Genomic DNA, 12,412 nt, shown 5'->3' with positions numbered 1-12,412 from the left:
TCCAAAAACCCAGTGAGCCAATGGGGTCAAATCCTCTCCCTAATACTAGCTGTGGGACTATGAAATAGTTGCGTAATCACTCTGAGCTTCAGGTGAAGGCTAGATGGCCACAAGCTGGGGACACTGAAGATGGGAAGAGTTGAGTTAGGCAGCCTGTGAGTTCTCTTCCAGCTCTGTGATTCTTCAACTTAAAGATACAGATTATCTATCAAAATGAGATCAATGGACTAGACGGATCAATCGACCACTGTTTATTATGTGCCTATTATGTGTCAAGCCCTGGCGGGTATGACAATAAAGAGTAAAACAATACCTACTAGCAAGGAACTTGCATTCTAAGATCCCTCTTAAGGAAAGTGAGACTGAGAGGTGAACCTTGGGTTCTCACTGCTTGAGGAAAAGGATCATCCTTTCATATGGGGTGGAAGCTGTGGTCTTCAGAGCTGTATTAACTGGGTCACGGTCACACAGGGAATGAGTTGGGGAGTCAGATCAAGAACTAACCACCTCAAGAGGCTCATTGGTGAGGGCATGGGGTGGGGCAGAAGAAATAACCAGTGACTTTGTTGTTATAGTCAGGCAGATAATTTAGTCTTGTGTTTATACATTGGTCTTTTATCAATATACATTGATAAAAAACCACTCCCCTCCCCCCCAAAAAAAGAGGAAAGGGCTCTACATGTTATAATATTGTAATAAAAATGAGCTCTATTTCTTCAACTTTTTGCTTCAAAAAATTATAATGGTCCCTCCCTTTTTTGTTTGCTTTTGCCTTTGAAGGAAGCCCCAGTCCATTCCTAAGGTGTTATCTATACTCCTTCTGAAGGCCTGAGTCCATTCTGAGTTATAAAACCATCTCCCTGCCCTCAGAAAGTTCACAGTTAAGTTCAGTACACAATCAGTCCTCCATAGCTGCTGAATGAGCCATAGTATAGATGTTCTCCAACACAGTGAGGGGACACACAGTGTGTTGGACCTGAATTCAAATCCAGCCTCAAGACACTTCATAGTTGTATGACCCTGGGCACATCACTTAACCTCTGTCAGCCTCAGTTTCCTCATTTGTAAAAATGTAGATAGTAATAACATTTACTCACAAGGTGGTTGAGGATGAGTCTTCCTGATTCCAAGTTCAGTGTTTTATTCCCTGTGCCACCTAGCTGCTTTTACACACACACACACACACACACACACACACACACACACACACGCATGCATGCACTCTCACATACATTCATTCACTCTCTCTCACTCATACACATTATTATTTGGCTTTAAACACTTTTTTGGGCATACCCTATTTTACATAGAGATAATCAAATTAAATACTATCTGCAAAGCTCTTAGCCCAGTGCCAAGAACCTAGAAGATAGTTTATAAGCACTTATTCTTTTCTTTCTTTTCCTTCCTTCCTAAGACTCAGAATATCAGAGCTGAAAGGGATCCTAGAAATGATTTTGTCTAACCCCCTCATGTTACAGAAGTTAGCAGACCTTTTAATTTTTGAAAATACAATCCTTCCAGAGTTGCTCTCCCATTTTTCCTAATGTAGCTTTACAGGACATTGGCATAGACTGCATGAGATCCTCCACTTTCTCCCACTTTCATTCTTCCAAGGCAGTGAGGTGGAGCAATGGATAGAGTGCTGGACCTGGAGTCAAGAAGACCTGAGTTCAAATCCAGCCTTAAACACTAGTTTTGTAACCCTGGGCAAGTCACGTAACCTTGTTTGTTTGCCTCACTCTCCTCATTTGTAAAATGAGCCAGAGAAGGAAATGGCAAACCACTCCAGCATCGTTGCCAATATAACCCCCTATGGAGTCACAAAGATTCAGACATGACTGAAACAGCTAAATGACAACAAAAGTGGCTGATAAACAGTTAAATATCCATACCAATGGGGGCTCCATAGGAACCTGGTCAATGTGAATCATCACCTAATTGATGTTACTCCAGAATGTGGGTCTTCATATAGAAGGTTTTCTCAAAACTAGGCCTGCCCACATACTGTTTTTAGTGAGCAACAGGTCTTCCAGCCTAACTGGTCTTTGCTTACACTTGTGATGGATGGAGAGTTCATTCTACTGCTACTGCATTCATCATACTACCACTACATTCTACTACTCCCACATTGGCTGGACAGCAAAGACCCAGAGGCATGGAAGGACATGGCCAGCAGTCAGCCAGGGTCAAACACTGTGAAGATGGAGAACTCTCAGCTCTGGCCACTAGGAGAAGAGTAACCCAGCCCTCTTTGAGCCCCTAGACTCAGACAGACTCACAGTGCCTCAGCGAAGATGAAAAGGAATTTCAAGGTCTGGATCCTTCTCTAGAATCAGAAGCATAAGATGCAGTTTATAAACCTCAGAACAGTTGACACAATTTAGGAAAGCCAATGCCCCACCACACCTGACCTTGCTCAGTCCCAGATTCTGGCCTCAGTTTCTAGAATGCAATTTTTAAAATAATAATAGCATTTTAAAGCTCATTACATCACCAGTCAACCATTTACACTTTCGGTTTCTTGCCCCCTCCACATCCCTCTCCAGCTCTACCCGTGAATTACTGAAAAATGCTTTGGATTGTAAGCTTCCTGAAGGCAAGGACCTTGGCTCTACTGATATGCCTTTAAAGATTTCTCCCCAGCTGGCTGCTTTCTGAAAGTCTCGGCACATCATGCCCTCCCTTTCTCCCCATTTCTGTTTATGCAATAATGACAGGAGGTGCAGAGACCCCAGGGAGCCAGTTTTCAGGTAGTCAGCTCTCTGTTCAGTCTGTAGTGTTAAATTGACTCTCAGTGAAAAGAAAATTACCTTGTTTTTAATACATCTCCACCATGGGAATGCACAACAGCTGACAATGTTTTTTATGGAGAAAAGTATTTTCTCTCTCTTTTATTAAACAGAGTAAATCGTATTCATTTTAGAAGGCTTTTTTTCTTAAAGCAGCATAAGGTTTTCCCAACTGTGTCTCTGGGGGGCATTGTCAAGGCAAGTTAATCAACAGGCATTTATTAAGCACCTGCTATATGCTGGGCACTATGCTTAAGCATTGGTGATACAAAGAAAGGCAAAAATAACTTTGTAGTGACTTTTGGAGCTTAAAAAAGAGATATGTTTCCTACCCAAGGAGAAGTAAAAGGGGTAGGTCCATCATTTGCTACTTGGATCACACTGGTAAGTCACTTAACTTCTCTAGGCCTTTTCCTTCATTGTAAATTGGGGGAGTTGAATTAAAAGAATTCTGTCCCTTCTAGCTCTAGATCTATGATGGAGTGAAGGAATTCATTGCCAGTGATCTAATGATTCTAGAAAGGTGAAGAACCCCTCTCCCAGCTGCCTGGAGAATGCCAGGTTCCATTCCCTGCCCTCTACTGGGCTGTGATCTACTAGGGAAACAGGGGAAAGCCTAGAATAATAGAAGAGATCCAGGCTATCCACAGTTGGACCAAATTCCTTTGAAGCAGCTTTGGTAAAAATAATAATTGCACCTCACATTTATGTAGTCCTTTACTTATGGGCTTAGAAAGTTGCCTACACCAGTGGTATCAAGCTCAAATAGAAATGAGATCCACTAAACCAAACCGTGGGCAGGTAGGTGGTGCAGTGGATAGAGGCAGTGGGCCAGGAACCAAGGGAGGGAGGGAGACACACACACACATAGTCATTTGGACCTCTGTGAGGTAGGTCTGGTGATTATACCTATTTTACAGATGAAGAAACTGAGTCTAAGAGAGTTACTCAACTAGTTGTTATCCAAGATGAGATCGGGACCCAGGTCTCTCTGGCTCTAAGGTCAGTATTCCACCCACTGTGTCAAACTGCTTCAGGATGTTTGCTGAGTAACAGAACTGACCCACCAGGTATATCCTAAAGTAGATGGTAAGTAAAAGAAAAAAACAAAACAAAATCTTGGTCCTTTCTAGTTACCACCATTTAGCAAGGAGTCCTCTATGAGATGGCCTCAGTACCTGCCTGTCCCCATATGAGTCATAGTATGAATTACAGCCACTGAACCTAAGTGTTTCATTGGCTTCTTTGGGCAAGGTTTTGTCTTTTGGACAGTCATGGTATAATACAGTCGGTCAGTCTGTGTCCCATTCTTGGTGTCATCAGTCAGAAGGATGTGACTCTGAGAAGAGGTAAAGGCAAGCTTAGCCTCAAAATGAATTTTTGTGAAGTAACCTAGTAATAAAAACAAATAATAATAATAATAATAACAATAGGGTAAAAGTGAGAACTAGACCTGCAATTTCATTGATATAGCAAGCTTTGGGGTGAGGAAAGTCCCTTTCCCAGAGCAGGTTGGCACACTACTTACGAGCTTAGAAAGTTGCCTAGGCCAGTGGTGTCAAACTCATATAGAAATGGAGCCCACTAAACCATGGGCAACTAGCTGGTTACAGTGGATAGACCACTGGGTTGGGAACCAAGGAGACTTGTAAATCCAGACTCAGATACTTACTAGCTTTGTGACCCTGTTGGCCTCAGTTTCCTCATCTGTAAAATAGCTGGAGAAGGAAATGGCAAACCCACTCCAGTATTTTTGCCAAGAAAACCCCAAATGGGGTAATGGAGAGTCAGACAGGACTAAAATGACCAAACAACACCACCATTACAACTGTTAAGTTCTACTTGGATACCAACTTTGTCATCCCATGCTGTCCCCACCAGCTTTATGTCCTCTGAAAATTGACACTCTAAGTAAGTGATTACAATATTGAACAGAACATGGTCAAAGGTAGGTGGGTGGCACAGTGCATAGAGCACTGGTCCTAGAGTCAGGAAGATATACTTTCAAATCCAGCCTGATACTAGTTATTCCCTGGGCAAGTCCCTTAATCTTTCTCGGTCTCGGTTTCCTCATCTGTAAAATGGCAAACTAAGCCATACATAAGGATCCCAATGAACTGTATATTTACTTAGAAAACCACATATGAAAATTTCTAGGTTTCATTGCATTTTTATTTATTTTATTAAATACTTCCCAATTACATTTTAATATGGATTAGGCTGCATTCTAGAGCTTTGTGGGCTGCATGTTTGACACCTTTGGCCTAGAGCACAGACAGGTTGAGGATCTTGAACCCAGGTCCTTCCAGGCTTCGAGCCTCCCCTCGGTTCACTACTCCATGCTGCCTCACAACAAAATGTTTTGAAGTTGGTGAATACCATTTGCAAATTGTCTTATTTGCGAATCATAAAAGCTGAATGAAGTTGATACTAGAGATATAATTTTCACCATATTACATATAAGGAAACTGAAGCATGTCAAAGTTAAGTAACTTGCCTGTCATCCCAAAGCCAGTCAATAAGCATTTCTTAAGCACTTGCTGTATACACCAAGGCAATGTGCTAATAAGGATATAAAGAACAGCATCCATTGGGGGAGACAATATACGAACGACTGTTTACATATGAGATATAGACAAGATAAATGGAAAGCAGTCTCAATACATGGACACAACTGGGATATGAGCCCAGGTTTCATGTTTTGGGTTTGTTTTGTTGTTGTTTTTGAGCTCTCAGGTCTAACTATTAATCCCCAACGTCATACTTCAGGCTTCCTTAGAGCCTGGAGGATTGGTGGGGCAGAGGGGCAACATGGATGTCACTGAAGCATAACCCAGTCTTTCTCCCAGCATCTGTCAAGGCTGATTTTAGGGAGAGTTTGTGGGGATGTTGTACTTTCCTCTGAAGCTTCCCAAGCATTTCCCCTACAAAGGAGGAAAGCATGGAGGTTGGAGGGGGGGAGAGGGAGGAGATGGTAAATAAGGTTCTTTGGGAAATGAGCCTTCACAGGTCTGACTGTGGCAAGAGAAAAGGATAGCTGCTTCTCCTCTCCCTCTTCCCTCTCCCATCCCCGCTGGGAGCATGACTGGCCAGTTCCATTGCACAAATCTCCCTGGATAGATTGGGAGGCAAAAATCATTTCCATTTTCTGAAGCCCAGAAGAAAAAAGTATGTTAGACAAAGATAATGCAGCCTTTGGAATATCTCAGCTTGATGTTTGCCCCCTTGAGTGAGGAGCCAAATGTTATCACTAAGTTTAATCTTTTATATTCAAAAATCCCAGCTCCTTTGTTGGCCAGTACATTTCTTTTTCCAAAATAATCTATCCATTTGCTTTGGGCCTTTGTGATTTTGCTTCTTTTTCTTCTCTTTCTTTTTCTTGGGTATTTAACCTATTCTTTCTTTTGGCCAATTTATTCATTTCCCCAAAGGGGTCCTACTATTGACCTTCCTATTTGAGGGAACCAGAGGAGGCAGCTAATTCACAGTTCATGTCATTCTGCCTTACTCTGTGACCTTGGACAAGTCACTTCCTACCACTCGGCCTCTGTTTCTTCCTCTGTAAAACAAGGGACCAGATGAGCCCTAAAATCCCTCCTGATTCTCATGTCTTCTGTTATATACCAACACCCCCACCCCACAGCCCATACAGGTTTTCCTCCATTGCTCCCATTTCTTTGAGTTGTTCTGATCTCCTGCCTCTACACCTAGTTAAACTAGTTTGGGTCACTCTGTTCTCACCCATCCACACCATGAAAATTGGGTAGAAGTGTGTTTGCCTCTTAAGTTCCACCAGCAATAGACTCCTCCAGCCCTGAGAAGTCAAAGGGAGGGAGGCAGGATTTAGAGATGCCCCCAAACCATATTCTCCCAAAGGGTGGTCCAGTTGCATTTTTATTTTTCTTTCATGATTGCTTCTACCTTCCAACAAGGTAGTAAACCAGAGAAGAGGCAAGTCAGGTCAAGAAGCATTTATTAAGCGCCATTTATGTGCCAGGAACTGTACTAAGTGCTGGGGATACAAAAAAGGGGGGGGGAACCAACCTCTGCCCTCAAGGAGCTCCCCATCTAAGATAACCATTTCTGAAAAATTTATTCTTTTCTTTTCTTAGAGGTGAAATAGCAAAAGGGAGACAGGTGGGAAATAGAGATCTGTGTGAAAGTTCCTAGGCCTTCTGTTCCTTCCTTCAGCAGGCTAGGGGTGTGACAGTTCATCCCTAGGGCTCACTCCATTCCTTTGCCTTTCCCTCTACCCCAGAAAAAGCAGTGGGAGGAAAATCATAATTGAAAGTCTATTGTGAACGAGGGATATGGGGCAAGAGACCAAAGTATTTACCTCGGTTAAGGAGGATGTTGAGCACGGGTGAGGGAGGAGCCAGACAGTTGGGGAACGGGTGAGGGAGGGGCCAGACAGTTGGGGACCGGGGCATCTGGAATGAAGGGAACTGGAGGCAAAAAGAAGGGGATTGCTGTTGTCTTCCTTCTGCCTCATCTACCTGACCACCACAGAATAGCAAGACCTCAGCCCCCTGGCATCTCTCTGTAGCAAAGGTATATTCTGAGCTCCCCTCCTCTTCCTCCTCCTCCTCCTCCTCCTCCTCCTCCTCTTCCTCCTCCTCCTCCTTCTCCCCTTCCCCCTCCCTCCCTTCCTCTCCCTCCCTCCCCCCCCCCTCCCTCCCCCTCTCCCCCTCCCCCACCCTACCTTCCCTCCCCTTCCTCCCATCCTTGCTGACATATCCTACATCCAGGGGTGATTATGAGAAACCAGTCATTTAGCTATAACATGCTTCAGCTCTGAACTGCTTTGCTTAGTACCCTCTGTATTCACACTTCTCTCTCTTCTTCTTTTAAAAAAAAAAAACAAAAGGGAAAAAATAGCAATCCCCCTTTTCCTTCTACCTAAGGAGGTGAGTGTGTGGGTGCCCTACAGAATCTTTGACTCCTGCTTTGTTCCCTGACCCCAGGCCTCCTCTCCCCATTCCCTCCATCCCCTGCTCTCCACACCTGAAGGAACTCCTTTGCTGTCATCATTACTGTTATTTTAAGACTTCCCAAACTTTCCATGACATACCACATCCTCTGACCACGTTTCAGTGTCCAAAAAACGTTCATGCAGTGCTCGAAATGGTGGGGAGGCGGGAAGAGGGAGAGGAGTGGATTGGGGATGGGGGCGGGGAAGGAGGTGGGTGAGAGATCTTTTTTTGTGTGTGTCTTTTTTTTTAATGCAGTATATCATCTAATGGATCCAAAACAAAAAACACAACCAAAAAAATCCCCTCCAAATATCCACCCCCTCCCCAAGATTTTTTTTTTCTGGACACGATTTGCTTTCTTTGCTGTCCGTTTTAATATCAATATTAACACAATGTGTAGTCTAAAACTAGTTCCTTTGTAGTTTGCATGGGATGTGAATGCTGTCTCAACGTGCCCAGATTTAGAACGAGAGTGCATGAGCATCAATTCCGATGTGGAATAATATTTCTCTCTTTATACATATTATATTTATATATTTATCTCTCCTACATATCTCTATATCTATTTCTCTCTATTGTGATAATTCGGTGGGCAGCGAGCACCTCCAGTCGGTTGCAATAGTGTGTTGAATGATTGTTTTTTATTATCTTTATATTTTTGGAGCTCTGAGCTTCTTAGTAGTAGCCTGGGCTGACTATTCTTGAGTCCCTGCTGATGTTATCGCATGGCCTTGGTTGAGTGTTAGAAGTTGGGCCTCAGCTGTATTTTCTCGAGTGTTTGGCTTGTAATGAACGGTGCATGCCCGGCTTCTGGCCTCATACCCAGCTTTATTCTCTGCACACCAGTCCTGAATAGCTACAGTGCTCAACCGAATTTTGGCGCGCCCGCTTCCCCGGCAGGCTCCAACCCAGCGCGGCCAGGAGGCTTCCCTGGGGCCAACAGCCCAGGACCCGTCGCTGACCTCTACGGCCCAGCAAGCCAGGACTCCGGAGTGGGGAATTATATAGGTGCAGCCAGCCCACAGCCGGGCTCAGGCTTCAGCCATGGAATAGCTGTAAGTATTTGGCTTTTTTTCTCCCATCCCTTCCTTCTCTCCACTCATCCTCCCCAACCTCTTTTGGCTGGGAGGGAGGGTGTATTGAGAGGATCTAAGGTAGGGAGGGGGTGGAACCCATGGGATGTCCCTATGGGATACCAAACTGGGTGAGTTTTCCTTTTCCCACCCTGGAGCAAGGAGCCTTTAAGAAACCCTCCCCTCCAAGTCTTCTCTCTCCACTGGTCATCCGAGTTGGAAGCTCACCTTTATGGCTTGCCCTTCCGGGGCAGCATCTTAGACCTGTAGAGTCTCCACATACCCCACTAACCTGCTTCACCCTGAGGTTATCGTTGGTGAAAGGCCCGGGGGAGCTAGGTCTGGGGCAGGAGGGCTAGAGGGTGGTGATAGAGGCTCAGGCCTACTTGTGTTCTAAGGTCTTTTTACAGTGTCCAGGGGCCCTCTCAAGTCCTTTAGGCACAGCCTCCAGGAAGCCAAATGCATTTGCTATTTATGATGCTCTGTGGTTCTATAATCTAACTAATACAGGCAATTGAAATTTGCTTAACAAATTTGCATGCTGTTTTCAGATTGTATTGTCCTTTCCCTGCACTCCCCGTGTGTGTGAGCATGAATGTGTCTGAGCCCGCTCACTTACTGTCCCTGTGTCCCCTTTCCTCCATTTTAGAGACAAAACTTTCTACTCCCTCACCCCCCCAAAAAAGAGAAAAATTCAGCAAGATAGGAAAATGACTGGAGTCCAAGGTAACACCCTCAGCAAAATCTAGGACTCATTGGGGGAAGTAAGCAGATATTATTGGAGAAATTGGGCTGAAGGAGGGAGCCAGAGCCTGGGGGAGACCTGTGCCTTTATAGTGTGAGAATCACCCTTCCCATGAAGGAGGCTTTCCAATCTTGACCCTTGACCTCTGAGTTCACTTTCAGTTCCCATCTTAATGTCAGTTAGGTAACTCAGAGCAGTAGTGCCATCAGATAAGAAATATTATGATTCAAGCAGCAACTTCATCAATTTAAATAAATGGCCAGCTCTCAGTGCCACCCATCTCCTCTGTTCTGCCTCAAGAAAGAGAGGTCTGTTTGTTCTTGAAAACTTAAGTGATTTGACTTCTTCATAGACCTGATTTAAAAGAAAAAAAACTCACTGCACAGCTTGCCAGTTTTTCAATACTGTGGTGTCTTAAACCCCAGATGGAATCTCTAGGGCCATGGAAGAAAATAGTCATCACCTATAGCTTATAAGGTGCTGGCCAGAATCCACAGCCAGCCACCCTCTCTAACCAACCTAATGTCCATATCTCTGACCCCAATCCCGCTTCCAAATTAGGCTCTCAACTTATCTCTCTGAAACAGAGCCAATGGTGCTTTTAGTTTTATTTTGTGGGGACAGGGGTGCTATTTTTCGGATCCCTTGCCCTCCTAATAAGAATGACAACTTTATTCCCAAGTCCCTCAAGGTGCGGTGTCTCTGAATGACACATTCATGCTAGCAACCACAGCTAGTCCCGTTGATAATTCCTTTTCCCAAGAATTTCCCAATCCATTCCAACGTATAGCACCCTGAACAATCTTTCTGTTCCAATGTATAGTGCACTTACTGATGACCTTAACAATTATGCAATTTTAGGGACCTTTGATTGCAACGGCCTTTACAAATGGATACCATTGAGCAGGGGTTCTTGTTGCCATCTCATTCTGAGGTATTAAAGTCTCTGCCGTATATCTCTGCCTTGCCTGGGAGTGTCCATACATGTATGGGAGCTGAACATACATATAAGGTCACACCCTCCCCCTACTCCCCAACCCCATCCACTCAGTACTTTTCTCTCTTTGGACTTCCTTTCCAAAATCTTTTCTCCCTACAAAGTTTCAGTCATGCCCCTTTTTTCTTTCTCGTTTTCTTCCCCTGCCCCAGTATAGCTTTCTTTCCCTCCTTCCTTCCTTCCTATCCTCTCTCTCTCTCTCTCTCTCTCTCTCTCTCTCTCTCTCTCTCTCTCTCTCTCTCTCTCTCCCCCCCCCTCCTTTTCTACCTCTGCCTACCTTCCCCCTTCCCTTTCTTATCACCCTTTTCTTTCTTGAAATGTAATCAACTCGGGGAAACTGGAAGGAGATCTTGTGCTCAGCCATGTACCATGGGAGGGTTTGCTGGTTTATAAACACCAAGAGGCAGATGAAGAAAATGGCCCTGCCCAGCTTTCCCCAGGGAAGTATTTCTCTGGAGGGTGCAAGTGGTCAGGGACTCCTGTGGCCTGGAGTAGGGTAAGTCCCTCTCTTGAGTTTCGGGAGTCTTTCCACTTTTCAAAGGGAATTGAACCAATGGGAATTCTACAGTTAAAGAACTCAACTTAGTGTTTTAGTGAAAAGAAAACATTTTTGCCTATAACTGGTGAGCAATTATCCAGATTAGAGCACTAAAACCTGAGCAAATTAAATTAACGACATCACCTGCCTAACATGGGTTTGGATCACTGCCAGTTTCCTAACCTTTTTAACTGAGCTCAAGTTAATTAAACATTTTTTTGAATTGTGCAAAGGTTGGGAGGGGGGAGGGGGAAAGAACTTCCTGCCATCTTCACGTTTGAGAGTAAATATTCGTCATTCTTAGGAAGGCCTCATTGAAGAGAACTCAGGCTTCTTCCTGTGAAACCACCAAGGGTGTTTTCTGCTGGCATATTAGTTTAGGGGTTTGAAATATGCTATTTACATGTGCCTCCCTCTTCACAGTGGAACTGTGAAACAACTCTTGCCTACAGCTCATGATGTGTGTCAGGGTGTGAGGGGGAGGAGGCTGGACGAATGAACCTCTATTATTTTGGCAGTAGACACCAAGGGAGGAATGTGGTTATTTGACAACAAATTCTCTAAATCCTGTGATTCTGTAAACTTGCCTGGGTTGGCCCAGCTATCTGAACCTTTGCTGGGGTTGTTAGTTGTAGGGAGAACCCAGTTTCTGATTCTCAAATCTAAAGGATAGATTTGCATTCCCTAAGGCTGGATGCAAAAGCTTCTTTCATTCTTGCCTTTATAACATCTCCTGTGGCTAGCCACTGAGTGGGGCCATGGTGTAAGGTGGGTTTTTCAATGCCCAACCAAGTGACTTGACAAAATGTCTTTCATTCAGTTAGGTAGTGCAGTGGAGAGCGTATCGGCCCTGGAGTCAGGAGGACCTGAGTTCAAAACTGGGCTCAGACTAGCTGTGTGACTTAATCCTGATTGCCACCCCCCAAAAAATGGCTTCCCTTTAAGAGCTTTGACTGTGTTGTTAAGAGGAGTTATGTTTGTATCTTAGCTCTTCTTAGGGAAGTAGAGCTGAGCCTCAGTTTTCTCATCTGTAAAATGAGGAGGTTGGAAAAGGTGGTGTCAGAGGTCCCTTCTAGCTCTGGATCCTGTGAAAAGTAGAATCCCCCACTTTTGCAGGGGGGAGCAAAGTATACACAGTCAAAGGGAATGCCAGGAATCCACCCTGAAGACCCCATGGGGCTTCTGTAGGTCTGCAGGGCAAATGCGTAGAAGAGTGAGCTGAGCTTGAGAGAATGTCTGAGGCTTTCTAATGTTAGTGCTGGGGCTTGGGGGGATGGCAGGTCCATGGCCAGAG

General features: G+C 44.5%; 1 protein-coding gene across 7 annotated transcripts in view; it reads left to right on the top strand.

The window, feature by feature from the left end:
• Positions 1-12,412, top strand: part of MSI2 (musashi RNA binding protein 2) — a 542,542-nt gene that overhangs the window by 526,185 nt on the left and 3,945 nt on the right. For 2 of the 7 annotated variants that reach the window (XM_069067443.1, XM_069067446.1), the window contains exons 12-13: positions 8,666-8,820; positions 10,445-10,517. The exons of 1 other annotated variant lie outside the window; for it this stretch is intronic. In XM_069067443.1, the coding sequence (XP_068923544.1) occupies positions 8,666-8,820; positions 10,445-10,486 (197 nt within the window). In that variant the 3' untranslated portion in view covers positions 10,487-10,517. Of the gene's footprint in view, positions 1-8,611; positions 8,821-10,444; positions 10,518-12,412 lie in introns of all 7 variants that reach the window. 4 more of the 7 variants (XM_069067441.1, XM_069067444.1, XM_069067442.1 and 1 more) reach the window with 2 other exon arrangements.

The sequence above is a fragment of the Petaurus breviceps genome, unplaced genomic scaffold, assembly GCF_028583685.1.
Source record: "Petaurus breviceps papuanus isolate PSGF00001 unplaced genomic scaffold, PetGlider_PUasm1.0 90750, whole genome shotgun sequence".
Classification (NCBI taxonomy): Eukaryota; Metazoa; Chordata; class Mammalia; order Diprotodontia; family Petauridae; genus Petaurus; species Petaurus breviceps.
This window is presented reverse-complemented; position numbering and strand designations above follow the sequence as displayed.